Source organism: Pristis pectinata, chromosome 10 (genome assembly GCF_009764475.1).
Source record: "Pristis pectinata isolate sPriPec2 chromosome 10, sPriPec2.1.pri, whole genome shotgun sequence".
NCBI classification, from domain to species: Eukaryota; Metazoa; Chordata; class Chondrichthyes; order Rhinopristiformes; family Pristidae; genus Pristis; species Pristis pectinata.
Genome location: NC_067414.1, coordinates 54,318,572 through 54,332,215, shown reverse-complemented (window position 1 = coordinate 54,332,215; position 13,644 = coordinate 54,318,572). Strand labels below are relative to the sequence as shown.

Below are 13,644 nucleotides of genomic sequence, written 5' to 3'. Positions count from 1 at the left end.
CTCACTGCATCAGTTTACATCCTCATAAAATGCCTTAATAATGGTTGTAGCATTGTAAACTGCTTGTATTTGGACTATATTTTATCAAAGAGTACCAATAACAAAATCCATTAATGAACATACTGCTTCAATACTCAACACTCCATAGCATTTAGCACTGTGGCAGAAAAAGCAGGCTTGAAAGAAAGAGTAAAAGAAATTAATAACACCACAGTAATAAGTTTGCAACTGTATACATGTGGTAAACCTAAAAGACTGGGCTCCAGCTGCATGATTACTCCACATTGGGGGTAACTAACTGAATAAGCTACACAGCCACAAAATAATTCTTTGCAGGCAGTTTAAATGATAACACTAACTATATGCAGGTTACTTGCTTACTTTTACGTAGAACTGCATTGAATAGGTAAGGCACAGAGGAACAAGATAACCGAAATGTTATGAGAATACATTGTGCATCATATAAGTACACCTTTAATTACCATTGACAGCAATAGAAAATATTCATCGTACTGGAGGACACTCTCCACGCAGAAATATAGTTTTTGGAAAGGATGAGGGGAGAAGGAGGCACTCTGTGCACATGCAGAAACACTGGCCCACTGAACACAACACACTGTGAGCATGCACAGAAACACAGGCAACACTGGATGCAGATGGCAGGGCTTCCAACACGTGTAGCAGTCTGCACTGGAAAGGTGAGGAGAGGGTATGTTCTGCACTGGATTCAGGGAAGGGGTGTTCACTGTATGTACAGGAACACAGTCCAGTGGAATCAAGGAAGGGGTGTTCCCTGCATGTGCAGGATCACAGGGTTCAGTGGGTTCTGGACAACAGTGATCTGCACATGTGTAGGGACACGGGGTGCAGGGGAATTAGGGAGGTGGTGGTCTGTTCATGTGAAGAAACACAAGGTGCAGTCGAAGAAAGGAAGGGGTGGTCTGTAATGTGCAGGAACACGGTGTACGGTGGAGGACCAATTCCTATTTCCTATCAGTGGTGGTCTGTTCACGTGCAAGAACGAAGAATGCCGTGGAATCAGGAAAGTGATGGTCTGTGCATGTGCAGGAACAGGGGTTCAGTGGAAAAGAGGCAAAGGTGCATGTGTAGGCACCTGGGATGCAGTGGAGTTGTGCGGTTCTGTGTTCAGCCGAACACTGGGATGTGGGTCACTCGGTCCACATGCGGGGTCCCGGGAACTGAGGCGGTTCCCTGTCCGTGTGAGGTATAAACGGTGGCAGTTCATTAACGGGCAGCTCGGTGAAAATTCTCAACTCATTGCGCAAGACAACTGGTTCCTTCTTACACTCGTTTTATCTGAAATCTGTTCACCTGTGGTCTATGAAAGAAACAGTAAGACTTGTTTATGGGCAGCAATAACACTGCTGGAAGAACAAGTCAGAATTTAGGCCTGCGGCACAAAACCCGTGATTGACTAATGCTTTACTCACTTTCGTTTTAATGAGGAAACCCCTTGCAAACGCACACTATCCGGTACGAAAGGGATATAACTCTACCGCGAGTGTGCGCACACTTTTGAATCTCTGCTCCGGATTTGACAGATCCTCACGCGTATCCAACCAAATACTTTGGGGCCCGCGTACGCAGCTGCATTTCGCAGCGGACCCTGGGAATTGTAGTTCAGCGCAGCCAACACCGTCCGGTGCGGAGAGCTGTACCACAATACCCGGCATGCTGCGCTCAAGAGCTGACGTAAACTTCGTCCGTTTGCGTAGACCCGCACCGCCCTTCCCCAAGTCAGATTGGTGGCCGAGCTCTTATTTAGAATGGATCTCAAGACCGATTCGTCTGGTAAATGGACAATTTGTCCGTCAATCAAAATATGCGCAGGTCCTTCTGAATCCCTGCGCGGAATAGTCACTGGTTTTCCAGTTGAGTGTTGGCGAGTCAGGAGGTTGGATGTTCGTGGTTGTTACTAAACTGACTTGACAATTTTCAGATCCGGTTGCACCGCACTTCTAACCGAATACATGAATTTCCGATTAACATACATGAACAATGTTACTTTATGCAATCCTCACTCACGTCATTTGCAAGGCTCCCTTTCAAAGGAAAAGTTTGGGGAAGACTGCTTAGTAATATATTCCTAAAACATTAACAGTTGCAATCGAAACTACAGGATGCTTTATCATACCGGGTTTTTCGTCAGATATGGTGCTCGTTGTTACGTAATGAATTCGCAAGATAGCTTTCATATGTTGTCTTTAGCTAAATTGAATAAGTTCAAATAAATGATATTGAAGTATAATTATAGGAATAAAAGAATAATAACCTATTAGCCAATCCAAGGCAAATAAGTGTATCCAATACAACGTTTTGCCATTACGTTATATGCTATAGATCATGTCCCTTTGATGAATACTTCTGAAAAAGCACGTCGTTTGAAGTTGATTTAACAAGAACATTGCCAGTGCCAGATTACTGACTGGCTAAATAATTGCTTCCTCACTCTAATTCAAGTAGCTTTTTGTACATTTGAAAGTTATCGTTAGGCTCACCACTAATTTACAGCAAGAGGCTGGATCTCGGTTAGTTGTGTTCCAAACTCAATGCGTTCAGTTCCCCAAACCATTCATGTTTTGTAAATTATTTTAGTAAAATTAACCTATGGTAACTCTGCGCTCGTTTCTATTCGGGCATTTAGCAGTGTTGATTGATACTTACTAAAACATTTTGATACCTATTATCGATGTGAACTTAGTAGCAAGACAGCTGTACTTTTTTAAGTCGCGACAGAAACTGGAAGTCGTCTGCCTCCTAACACTCTTTGAGGAAATAAATTGCGAAGAAAGCATCAGAGGGCTTTGATAGGCTCAGATCACAAGTAGGCGTTTGCACTTTTTACGATTGGATATGTAAATTATTTTAATAGTTTTTTTTCGCGAAGCCTTACTCTGGGGCAAGCTTTATAACTTTCATTCATTCACGGAAATGTTTTAGTGCTTAATCTCCAACCGCTGTCTGAAAACTTTACCCCAACCCCCGCCTCATCTGCGTGGACGAGAATACACATTCATGTAGACATTTGGGGCATGAAACGGAGTTGGAAAAGTACCAATGTGATCGTCTCGACTTCGTATCTTGCGAGGGAATACAGAATATTTTAAAGTCGTTGATGACTCCTACAGCCACCACGTGCTCTTTGATGTCTCATCATCGCTCACTTTTTTCATGACCACAAACTTGCTTTATAATCCCAACCTCCGTGAAACCACCAGTTGGAAACTGTGGCTTTCCCTCCTCTTGATCGCTTTGACCACAACGTGGATTAGGAATTTTCTCCCTAAAGACAGACATTTGGAATATATTTGTAGTCACAGGAGGAAAATCCGACTTTCCTGAAAAAAGCTGTTTTTTTTTATTTTAGAGGAGAAACCAAAAAAATAAAGAAACTGGACTGAATTGAACTGAGTGTCAATAACGGATATTAACTGGACAAATTGACTATTTGTGGCTACTGTAAACCCCTAATCAAAGTGTTGTGATGCGTATTCCCGTAGATCCCACTACGAGCCGGCGCTTTACTCCACCGTCCACCACATTACCAGCAACGGGGAAAATGAGCGATGTGAGCGGGATGGTGTCGCACCAGGAACCAGGGCCCGGAGTCGGAACAGCCGGGACGGCGCCGCTGAGCAGGTCTCTGATCCGGCCCCATGAGAACCGAACCATGGTGGATATCATAGCCGATCACCCTGCAGAGTTGGTGCGCACTGACAGCCCCAATTTCCTCTGTTCTATCCTGCCGTCGCACTGGAGGTGCAACAAAACCTTGCCCGTGGCATTCAAGGTAGGAAGAGTAAGCCACCTTTTTTTAGCCTAAGCACCAGGGTCGGAAGGAAATATTGTAAACTATACTGAAAGATAGACATGCTATTTTAATAAATGAAGGGTAACATTTACGGCAGCTAGTACTGCACTTAAATATATACTGACAGCTTTTAATATGCATTTTACTAATGAAAGCATTTCATGTTAAGTGTATAATGTTTAAGTTTGCTGAGCACACAGTACCAACTTTTTGAACTTCCATATTATATTTTAACACCGATCAAGGCTATAAAATTGGTGAGTGCGCAGCATTTTATCTGTTGCATGCGATTCGTGTCTTTTTCTAACCCTGCGCCTATTTCTGAGCACTGGACAGTCTGTAGATGTTTATTTGAGGTGAAATCTGAGCGTTTATTAATTGTTGCGTAGTTGTATCGATTATTGAACAGTACACATAATTGTAAAAAAACTTTAGTATCAGTAGCTTGATGGTAGCATAGGATCAGTTCATTTCTGCAGAAACAGCTGATTGAAAAGTTGCGAATTAATTGTGAAAATGCAATACCCCGAATTGCCCGTTGCTATGAAGATAAAGTCACAGGAATTGTGAAATAGTTTGGACAATATTCATACATTCCAGCAAACAAACAATCCTGCTCTTTGTACAGCGAAGTACATCATAGTTTAAGTGAACATGTTAATAAATTTTTAGTTTGAAAAGCATTAAAAGGGGGAACAAACCCGCCATTTATCAAGAGATTAGAAGGGGACAATATCCATCATTGGGGCTTATTTAGGAGCCGTAATGTAAACCAGAGCTGCCCTGGTTGTGGCTGAAGTTCCCCCATCCCGTGCTCCGCGAGCTATCTCCCACCGTAATGACGGTGTGTGTTGCTCTCTGACAGGTTGTCGCCTTGGGGGATGTTCCTGACGGCACTGTGGTCACGGTCATGGCCGGCAATGATGAGAATTATTCGGCCGAACTCCGCAACGCGTCGGCGGTCATGAAGAACCAAGTGGCTCGTTTCAACGATTTACGTTTCGTGGGCCGGAGTGGACGGGGTACAGTAACTTAACTAATTTAAATTCGTGGTCACTTTAACAATATGAGCCTGTGTGTGAGGTCCAAGTGCAGTATTTCCAAGCCACGGGAACGTGATAACATCTAGCATTGATGCTGGTATAGAAATAATTGTTAATTGAATTCGATTTTAAACAATAACAGTCGCGTTTATGCATCTGCCTTCCTCGCCATCTGATTCATATTCTGATGAAAAATTACTTTTCGGTAAGTTATCTATTTATCTGGCTGTCTGTCCTCTCAATTTCCCAGTATTTTGGCTGTTTATTCGCTTTTCTTTTCTCCTATTTCCTCTGCTGTGTTCACTCTTAGGTTTAGGTCAGTAATCTTATCTTTCTGCAGATATATTGAGAGATGAGTTGAAGACAAGATTGTAGGAGCTCTTTATAGATGCTCATTGCAACCTATCTCCAGTTTAATGTTCAAACGCGTCAAAGTTATTGTAGGCAGTACACTGCCCTGAATCACAGAAATGAAAGAAGTGACACATTTTCTTTCATTTTAATTCTTGATGGTCAACTTTTCGTTTTTGTCTATAATAGACAAATAATGAATGGCCAACACTTTTCTAGAAGTAATCCTAAAAAGAGGGAGGAAAAGGGGGATTCTAAACATCTTGAAGTTGCCAAGTTTATGATGTTTCCATTAAAAAAGTATTAAGTTAAAGACTCAAAGTCAATACAAAATACAGGCACATTAACTGAATGTACCTGAAAAATTGTTCAAAAGTTCAAAGAAATCATGAAGGAGTGGTGTACCCAGTTTTACTGTTTTGCTTTTCTCTTGGCTAGTTTCCCAAAAAGCATTTTTTTCTTTAAAAAAAAGACTAACTGCTTGCAGGCTTTTCACGCATGGGAGATGAAGAAAGCTTCTTTTGATGAAGTGTAATTATGTCCAAACAGACTTGACCATTTTTTCTTATGTTCTTCACAGAACAAACCCCTGCTTTGCTTTGAAGCAGAAGGTTTGTTTCCAGCTCAGAGTGTGCCAAAGGCAGGAAGAGCTGCAAAAGATTTTTAAGTCAAGACTTGTCTTGTGAGATTCAGTTCAAGAAGAGGGAGATGAAGAGATAAGATCATTAATTGAATCCCATTTCTACTGAACATTCTGAGAGCAATCACCAACAGATTGCAGCCAGTGTGAACATAAGGAAGTGAGTGTTCAAACCATTTATTCACTTAGAAATGAGTTACCTATTAACTGGCCCTAAACAGTAGGCAGACATGCACAAACAGCTGACACAAATGGAAGATAAAACTATTAAACACATATATACAAGCCCTAAGAATGAACAAAGGGAATGAGATCACATTGGATGATCACTGATTTTTGAAAACTGAAAATATTGAAAAAGTTCAAGTAACTGACTCATCAAGTCAAATGTTTAAATTTTTACATACGGACAAGTTGAAAGCTTTCTACTGCAACATGCTGGTCCTTTAAGTCAGATATAGACATTAGGAGCTACCAAGTGCACAGTCAGTAATTCAGCTTGAAACAGTCTGTTCTGATTCATTCACTGGTTCATACAAAACCCTGTACTGATGCAAAGCGATGACTGTTTTATTGACTCACTTTACTACGCCCACCTTTTCCTGTCCTGAAGCATTACTGCACTAACTGCTATGGAAATGAGTAACAATTGCATATCTAACTTATTACATATGTGGGAATGCCTACTCAAAAGGTACAGGGTTTTGTTGATACAATCCATTCCTTTTTCTGATATCCCTGCAGCATTTTACAAATTGTGGAGCCACTGTATAGGATTAAACAAGACACTTTAATAATAATACAGATAGTTAACATACATCCATTTATCTATAATGAATAAAACAGACATCTAGAAAAATAGTCATATTTCAGAGTTATGGATAAGTTTATTTGGAGAAATGCTAACATCAGGTACTAAATTTGTAGACAGTAATAGAATCAATTATTGCTTATCCCTGATGTGGACATAAATGATCAACTCTATCAGTTTAGTGGAAAGATAATGACCAATATATATTCTTGGTTCAGACCTTCAGATTCCAAATTAAACAAATAAAATTTGTATTTCAATAATTCAAAACTTAAGGCTGTATCAAAATGATTGGAAACCAGAGAATTACTTCTGAACCACAGTTATAGTTGATAAACAGATACAGTAGCTTGCACACGTTAAGATCACAGGAAGTGAGCACATTTAATCCATTTTGTGTTGGTTGCATTGATTTGAGGAGGAATGTTGACTGCATGCCTGTAATTGAATAGTCCTTTAAAATGGTCAACTATTAGATTGTAGGTACTTACCTTGACGCCTACTCTGTGAAGCGTGCAGCCTGTTTCATCATGTTTTTCAGATTAATTAAAAGATTGTTAGGCCCTGAAAGAATGTCCGCTTTTAATGAGTCAACATCTGATGTTTAACATGTCTTACTTGTGCTGATTTTTCACACATTTGAAAATAAATATTGCACATATGGGAAATATCTACTACTGTACATAGCATTGGAATGATGCCATTACATGGGCAGGTGGAAATCATTTTAATCCATTCTCTAAATGAATCGCAGATATTGCGTACCTATAGTACTGAAAATTTCAGTGAAGCTTAATAGTTTTGAGACATTCATTGTTAGCATTTACTATTTCCTTTCCCAAAAAAGTGGATTTAATTTAAGACAGTATTAAATTTCTGGGCTTTGTGTATTATGATGCAAATTGACCATTTAATGACCGTTTCTGTGTTACATTCTTTCTTATCTCATCAATTACCAAGCTGACTACTGTCCCCTGAGACTTTGTCGTACATTCAACAATAAATACCCTCTTTAAACTTTGCGTTATGGATGCCTTTTCCTCTGTAAAAGCTGTCCTTTCAGAACCATTTATATAATCATGACATTTTCAACAGGCTCTTTTTTATAATTGTTTTATCATTGGTAAGGCATCTTTCATCCTCTAATTTCTCCCAAAATTCCCCTTTCAAGCTTATTTTGTCCACAATTCCTGCTCTTTTGCCCCGAATTTCCACTGAACTACTGAACTTGCCTGGCATCAATACTTGCTGATATTTTAAATATGGTGGCATATATCCCCCTCAAATTCAAAGCAGATGGCATCATTCCCTTCCTCAAACATTGAAATGTAACCCTTCAAGCAACTAGTCATCCCACCTGCAATTTCACTCACCCATCCAGAATGCTTGAACAAACATACCTCTTCAGATTTCTGGGCTCAATTGCAGACATCCTTAGAACCATCTTAGAATAATTTCCACACACTAGAAATGCCTCTTAAAAATGTCTGCTTCCTTCAGTATAATTTTATTTAAAACTTAACACCTTTGTTCACTAATACTAATATCCACAGCTTATCTCAACATTAATTTTAGTCAGATTAAATAGTTTAGAATAATTTTATTGATCCAATCCTTTATAAATGCAAATTGTTGAATTATAAGTCTGCTCTATTTATGAAATAAATATATTTCCTAACATAGGCAATTTCGTGATGTCATTGCCATGGAGTAATTTTTCCAACTCATTTCTTTTATGTTATTTGGGGTGCATGTACAGTATATTGTTATAACAGGTTTACCTACTTTGATATTTGATAAGTCTCCTATGCACAGCAGTGTGGATTATTACCATTAAATAAATGAACCTGCGATTTTTGAAATATTATTTTAAAAATCCTTTAAATTAGTCACACAATTTTAACCATGCTTTGCTGCAAAAAGTCAAAATATAATACTTTACTACCTAATCTTTACAGTTAGTAATTTGCAAATGGTGATTTTATTGCAACCAAACATTCCATGTTTCTAATTTTACTCCCAATAGATCAGATTGTGAAAATAGCCAAATTAATTCTGAGGTAAGATAAGGATCAACATGTATGACCAAATGGGGAGTTATGAAATAATTTTTCACACTTTTATAAGTTTTCCATTATTATAATTAATGAACTCCATCTTGCATTGCAATGACTATTACAACTTCTGCAATTAACATCATTACACTATGAAACAGACAGTAGCCACTAGGCTACAGACTTGTGGAGTTAAGATTGGAAATCCAGATATTGCTGACAGCAATTCTCTGCTCTGTGTAGTGCACTGTTTTCAATTTATTCCAGTATAGGCTTCATAACAACTTCAGGCATTTGAAAATTATTCTAGAAATAAAATAGTATGTGAGGTCAATGTGAGTTTTTAATGGGGTACCAAGTCCAAATTGCCACTTAACAATCTAAATGACCTGAAAAAATTGTGACTGTGGGTACATATGCAAAATATAATGGATTTTAAAACCATTAAGCTGATTTTTTGGGTAGTTTCTTTATTGTTTGTCAGTTTCTATCGTGATCTCATGTGTAGCTTTATTTTAACCCCTGTAAATATTTAAAAATAATTAAACACAATTTTCTTCTGAAACAAGACAGGAAATGCTGGGAACATGCAGCAGATCAGGCTGCATCTGTGAAAAGAGAAACAGAGTTTATGTACTAACCACAGACTGATCATCAACTTGAAACATTAGTTTTGTTTCACCTTCCACACATGCTGCCTGACCTGCTGAATGTTTCCAGCACCGTTTGCTTCAGATTTCAGCATCTGCTGTTTTATTTTCTTCCTGGTTTGTTGCCTTAAAGACTCCTTCAAGATGATTGGCTGTTCAACCTTCTTGATGCCAGACATCCCCCTTGAGCAAATGCCTAACAGCACCCAATATTGGAAAGGGGAAATAAATGCCACAGAAATCACTAGATCTTTGTGGGCAGTTTCCTTTGTGGTCAGCAGCAAATACCATTGTTTTACTATTGACTGCATAATGCAGATCATTATTTAGTACTTGCTAAGTCTAAAGGAGTTTTACACTAACCCTTTTCTAAATTGCATTAGTTTTATATATAAACAATTAATTAAATTATCCTACAATGTTGGTTGGGTTTGAAATCAAGATCATTTTGGCCCTCCTCTACCTAAAGCATTCTCAGCACTGATATTTTTAATTTTAAAGATTAATGTCATTAACATTTGCACATTATTATTTACTATAGTTGTAAGTGGCTAGAGCATTCAGTTGAAAACAGGGCTCCTGATCATGTGATAATGTGTTTTTTAAAAGCACCAGAACAAGTAGTATAGTGATGAAAGATCACTGAGTTGAAATGCTAGCTCTGTTTCTGTCAAATGCTTCTGCCTGCTGCTGAGCATTTTCAGCATTTACTTCTACTTACTTCATATTTCCAGCATGCAAAGTATTTTGCCTTTGCTATATAAATATAATGAGTTGGAAATATCTCCTTGCTGCATGCATGAAATCCGCAATATAATGGTGGCTGTGTGTTGTACTCAGCTTCCAAAGCTTAGCTCCGCTGAAGTTAATGAAACTGAATATTGGAAGTGGAACTCAATTCACATCTGCTACAATATTGTGCATTTAGCAAAAGGAAATAAGGATGAATTTTTATGCCATGTCTTCAGATCCAAGTATAAAACTATTTTTGCTCAACTTTAATTTGAAAAGAAAATAAAATGGTATTGAAATTGTACTTTTCATAGCTTCAAGTTGCCGAAAAGCACTTGAGAGCTAATGAAGTACTTGTAAAGTGTACTTATTGTTGCAAAGTAGAAAACATGGCAGCCAATTTGTCCACTGCAAGCTCCCACAAATAGAAATGTTTTAATGACACATCATCAGTTTTAGTGCTATTGACTGAGAGATAAAAGTTGACTAAAATTAGAAAATGCACTCTTATCGAGGGAAGGAATTTTCTGGTCACCATATGTACTGACATCATAAATCATTTGAAAAAAGAGTTAGGATCTTGCTACACAAACCAACTAGAACATTTCTTCTGTCATTATTCCTAATTTCTTTTTTTCTCTTGAGGAAATGTAACCTTGCATTGGAGAACCCTGTGGCCTTGTTAGTTGTTGTTTTTCTTTCCAAGATAATTACAACTAAGTGAGCAGGCTAAAGTTGCTTCCTCCTACACCACAACAACTAGCATTCTTATGAGACTATCTGCCAAAATTATTAGGGACTTAGTCACCACACCATGTGCAGATAGGCTTTCAGGTTCTTTACACTACTTCTTTGCACAACACTTGGTAAATAAGGAACCCATTAGCATGGTGACTTGACCCTCCTTTCTCTTGTTTGGGGTGCTACAAATTACGGTTTCAAAATGCACAATTTCCCTCAACTTACTCTCATCATATAACAACTAATTAATGTACATCTTCACTATATTTTCAAAATCATCAATTATATTATATAATTAATTAGCCAACTTCAACTACAATTTAATTGATTTAAAATATTCACAAGAATACTATCATTAATCAGGCAATTCAATTAAGGCATCTGAATCTAAATTCACTTATCAGATGAGCACTTAAAATGTGTAGAGTCATAGAATCATACTGCATGGAAACAAGCCATTCTGCCCAACTCATCCACACCAACCAGTGGGCACCCTTTCCATTTTAATCCCATCTCCTAGTACTGGGTCCATAGCCTTCTGAGCCTAAGCAATTCAAGTGCTGATCTAGACACTTCTTAAATGCTGTCAGCAACCCAGCTTCAACCACTTTCTCAGACAGTGCATTCAGGTACCTACCACTCTCTGGGTTAAGAATGTCCCCTAATATCCCCTCTAAATCTCTTCCCCCAACTCTAAACCTATGTCCTCTACTTTTACATACTTCCAATGTGAGAAAAACATTCCTACAGTCTACCCTATCAATTTTATATACCTCATGTATGTCCTCTCTTAATATCCCACACTCCAGGGAGAACACACCTAGCTTCTCCAGTCTCTCCTCAGAACTAACCTGCTCTATCCTAGGCAACGTCCTGCTGAATCTCCTCTGCACTCTTTCCAGCATTATCTTATCCTTCATATAGCATGGTGACCAGAACTGCATGTAGTACTCCAGCTGAAGTCTGACCAAGGTTTTACGAAGTTGGAGCATACCCCTCTTCTTCTGTGTTCAGTGCCCCAACAAATGAAAGCCAGTATCCCATATGCCTTCCTGACTACATTGTCTGTGCTACCACCTTCAAAAATTTGTAATCCAAGGTCCTTTTATTCCTTAATATTCCTCAAGGCTCCAATAGTCATGCTGTATATCCATGCTCATGAGTACTCCCAAAATGCATCACCTCACATTGCCTGGATTAAAATCAATCAACCATTTTCAGCCCATTTCACCAACACATCAATATCTCTTGCAGCCTAAGACTTCCTTCCATACTATCAACAACTGTGCCATTCTTTGTGTCATTCATGAACTTACTGATCATTCCATGTAAATTATTCATGTATATTACCAACAGCAAGGGTCCCAGCACTGATCCTTCTGGGACACCACTAGTCGCAGGCACCCAATCATGAAAACAACTTTCTACCATCACCCTCTGCCTTCTATTGCCAAGCCAATGTTAGATCCAGTTTGCCAACTTGTCCTGAATCCCATGAGCCCTAACATTTTAAACCAGTCTCCAATGTGGGAACTTGTCAAAGACCTTGTTAAAGTCCATGTAAATCACATCAATGATACAATTTGTTACCTCTTTAAAGGATTCAATTAAATTGGCCAGGCAGAATCTGGCCTTGACAAAACCATGTTGGCTGTCCTTGCCTTTCCAAGCGATTATTAACCCCGCCCCTCAGAATTTTTTCCAATATCTTCTCTACCACTGATGTTAAGCTCACAGTTTATAGTAACCAGGCTTTTCCCTGCTGCCTTTCTCAAAAGTGGGTCATCTGCTACCTCATGTGTCCAGCGAAGATTTAAATATCTCAGCCAGAGCATGAGCAATCTTTGCTCTTGTCTCCTGTATCAGCCACCTCCGTCAAGAGAGAAAGAAAGCCGTACTGTCCAGGTTTTGAAAAGGCAAGAGGCTTGTTTTAAAATATCTATATTGCAAAATAGATTCAATTTTGGGTTAAAGCATTATCAATAGCAATAGCATGAACACATAGGGGTACAATGGCATACTAGGAGTATGGTAGCATAGTGGTTAAGTTACTTGTGTAGCAGCCAGCATCCTCGACATGAGTTCAAATTTCACCATGTAATTAATTCATGTAATCATTCATTTAATTAAACAAAAAATGGAGCTTAAAAAAAGAATAGTCTGTGTAATGGGGACTGTGTAACTATCAGATTATCATAAACACCTGATGACCTTCAGGGAGTGAAATCCGCCATCCTTTCTTGATCTGGTCTACAAGTGGTTGACTCACAACTGTCTCCTCAGTTCAGGGGCAATTAGGGATGGACAATAAATGCTGGCATAATCAGCAACATAGATATTCTGGCAACAAATAGGTTTTTGAAAATGCACTTTGGCAATTTATATCATTTGGCAAATACTGTAAATGGAAACACTTCCCTAGATACATGAAGATTAATATCTTAGCCGTTACCCTTCATTCCTGTTTTCCACCAAAAGGTTTTCAAAAATGGCAGAATATTTTTCCATGACCATTTCTTTTTGATGAAGCCTCTTTAAATGTCTGCATCTTAAAAACAACTTGACATATTTCCAAGTAAACTGATTAATGAAATTAATGTTGTGTTACGCTGTCACAATTTCAGATTTCATATTGATAAACAAAAGCAAATCTGAATTTATAAAGGATGGCACAAGATAGTGCTGCAACACATGGAACATTTCTTTACTTAATAAAACTAGTTTCTTGTCTCAATATTTTAACTTTAAGATTTACAAACTTATCATTGGTCTCCACAATACTTGCTTTAT

General features: G+C 38.4%; 2 protein-coding genes across 8 annotated transcripts in view; one reads left to right on the top strand and one right to left on the bottom strand.

Moving 5' to 3' along the window:
- Window positions 1-2,753, bottom strand: part of supt3h (SPT3 homolog, SAGA and STAGA complex component) — a 320,780-nt gene extending 318,027 nt beyond the window's left edge. For 4 of the 6 annotated variants that reach the window (XM_052024364.1, XM_052024362.1, XM_052024366.1 and 1 more), the window contains exon 1: window positions 1,452-1,637. The gene's annotated coding sequence lies outside the window, so the exon portion shown is untranslated. Of the gene's footprint in view, window positions 1-1,451; window positions 1,638-2,685 lie in introns of those variants that run through there. The other 2 variants (XM_052024365.1, XM_052024369.1) reach the window with 2 other exon arrangements.
- runx2a (RUNX family transcription factor 2a) overlaps window positions 1-13,644 on the top strand; it is a 140,651-nt gene that overhangs the window by 67,775 nt on the left and 59,232 nt on the right. For both annotated transcript variants that reach the window (XM_052024359.1, XM_052024361.1), the window contains 2 exons: window positions 3,522-3,811; window positions 4,698-4,854. In XM_052024359.1, coding sequence (XP_051880319.1) covers window positions 3,522-3,811; window positions 4,698-4,854 — 447 coding nt within the window. The remainder of the gene's footprint in view (window positions 1-3,521; window positions 3,812-4,697; window positions 4,855-13,644) is intronic.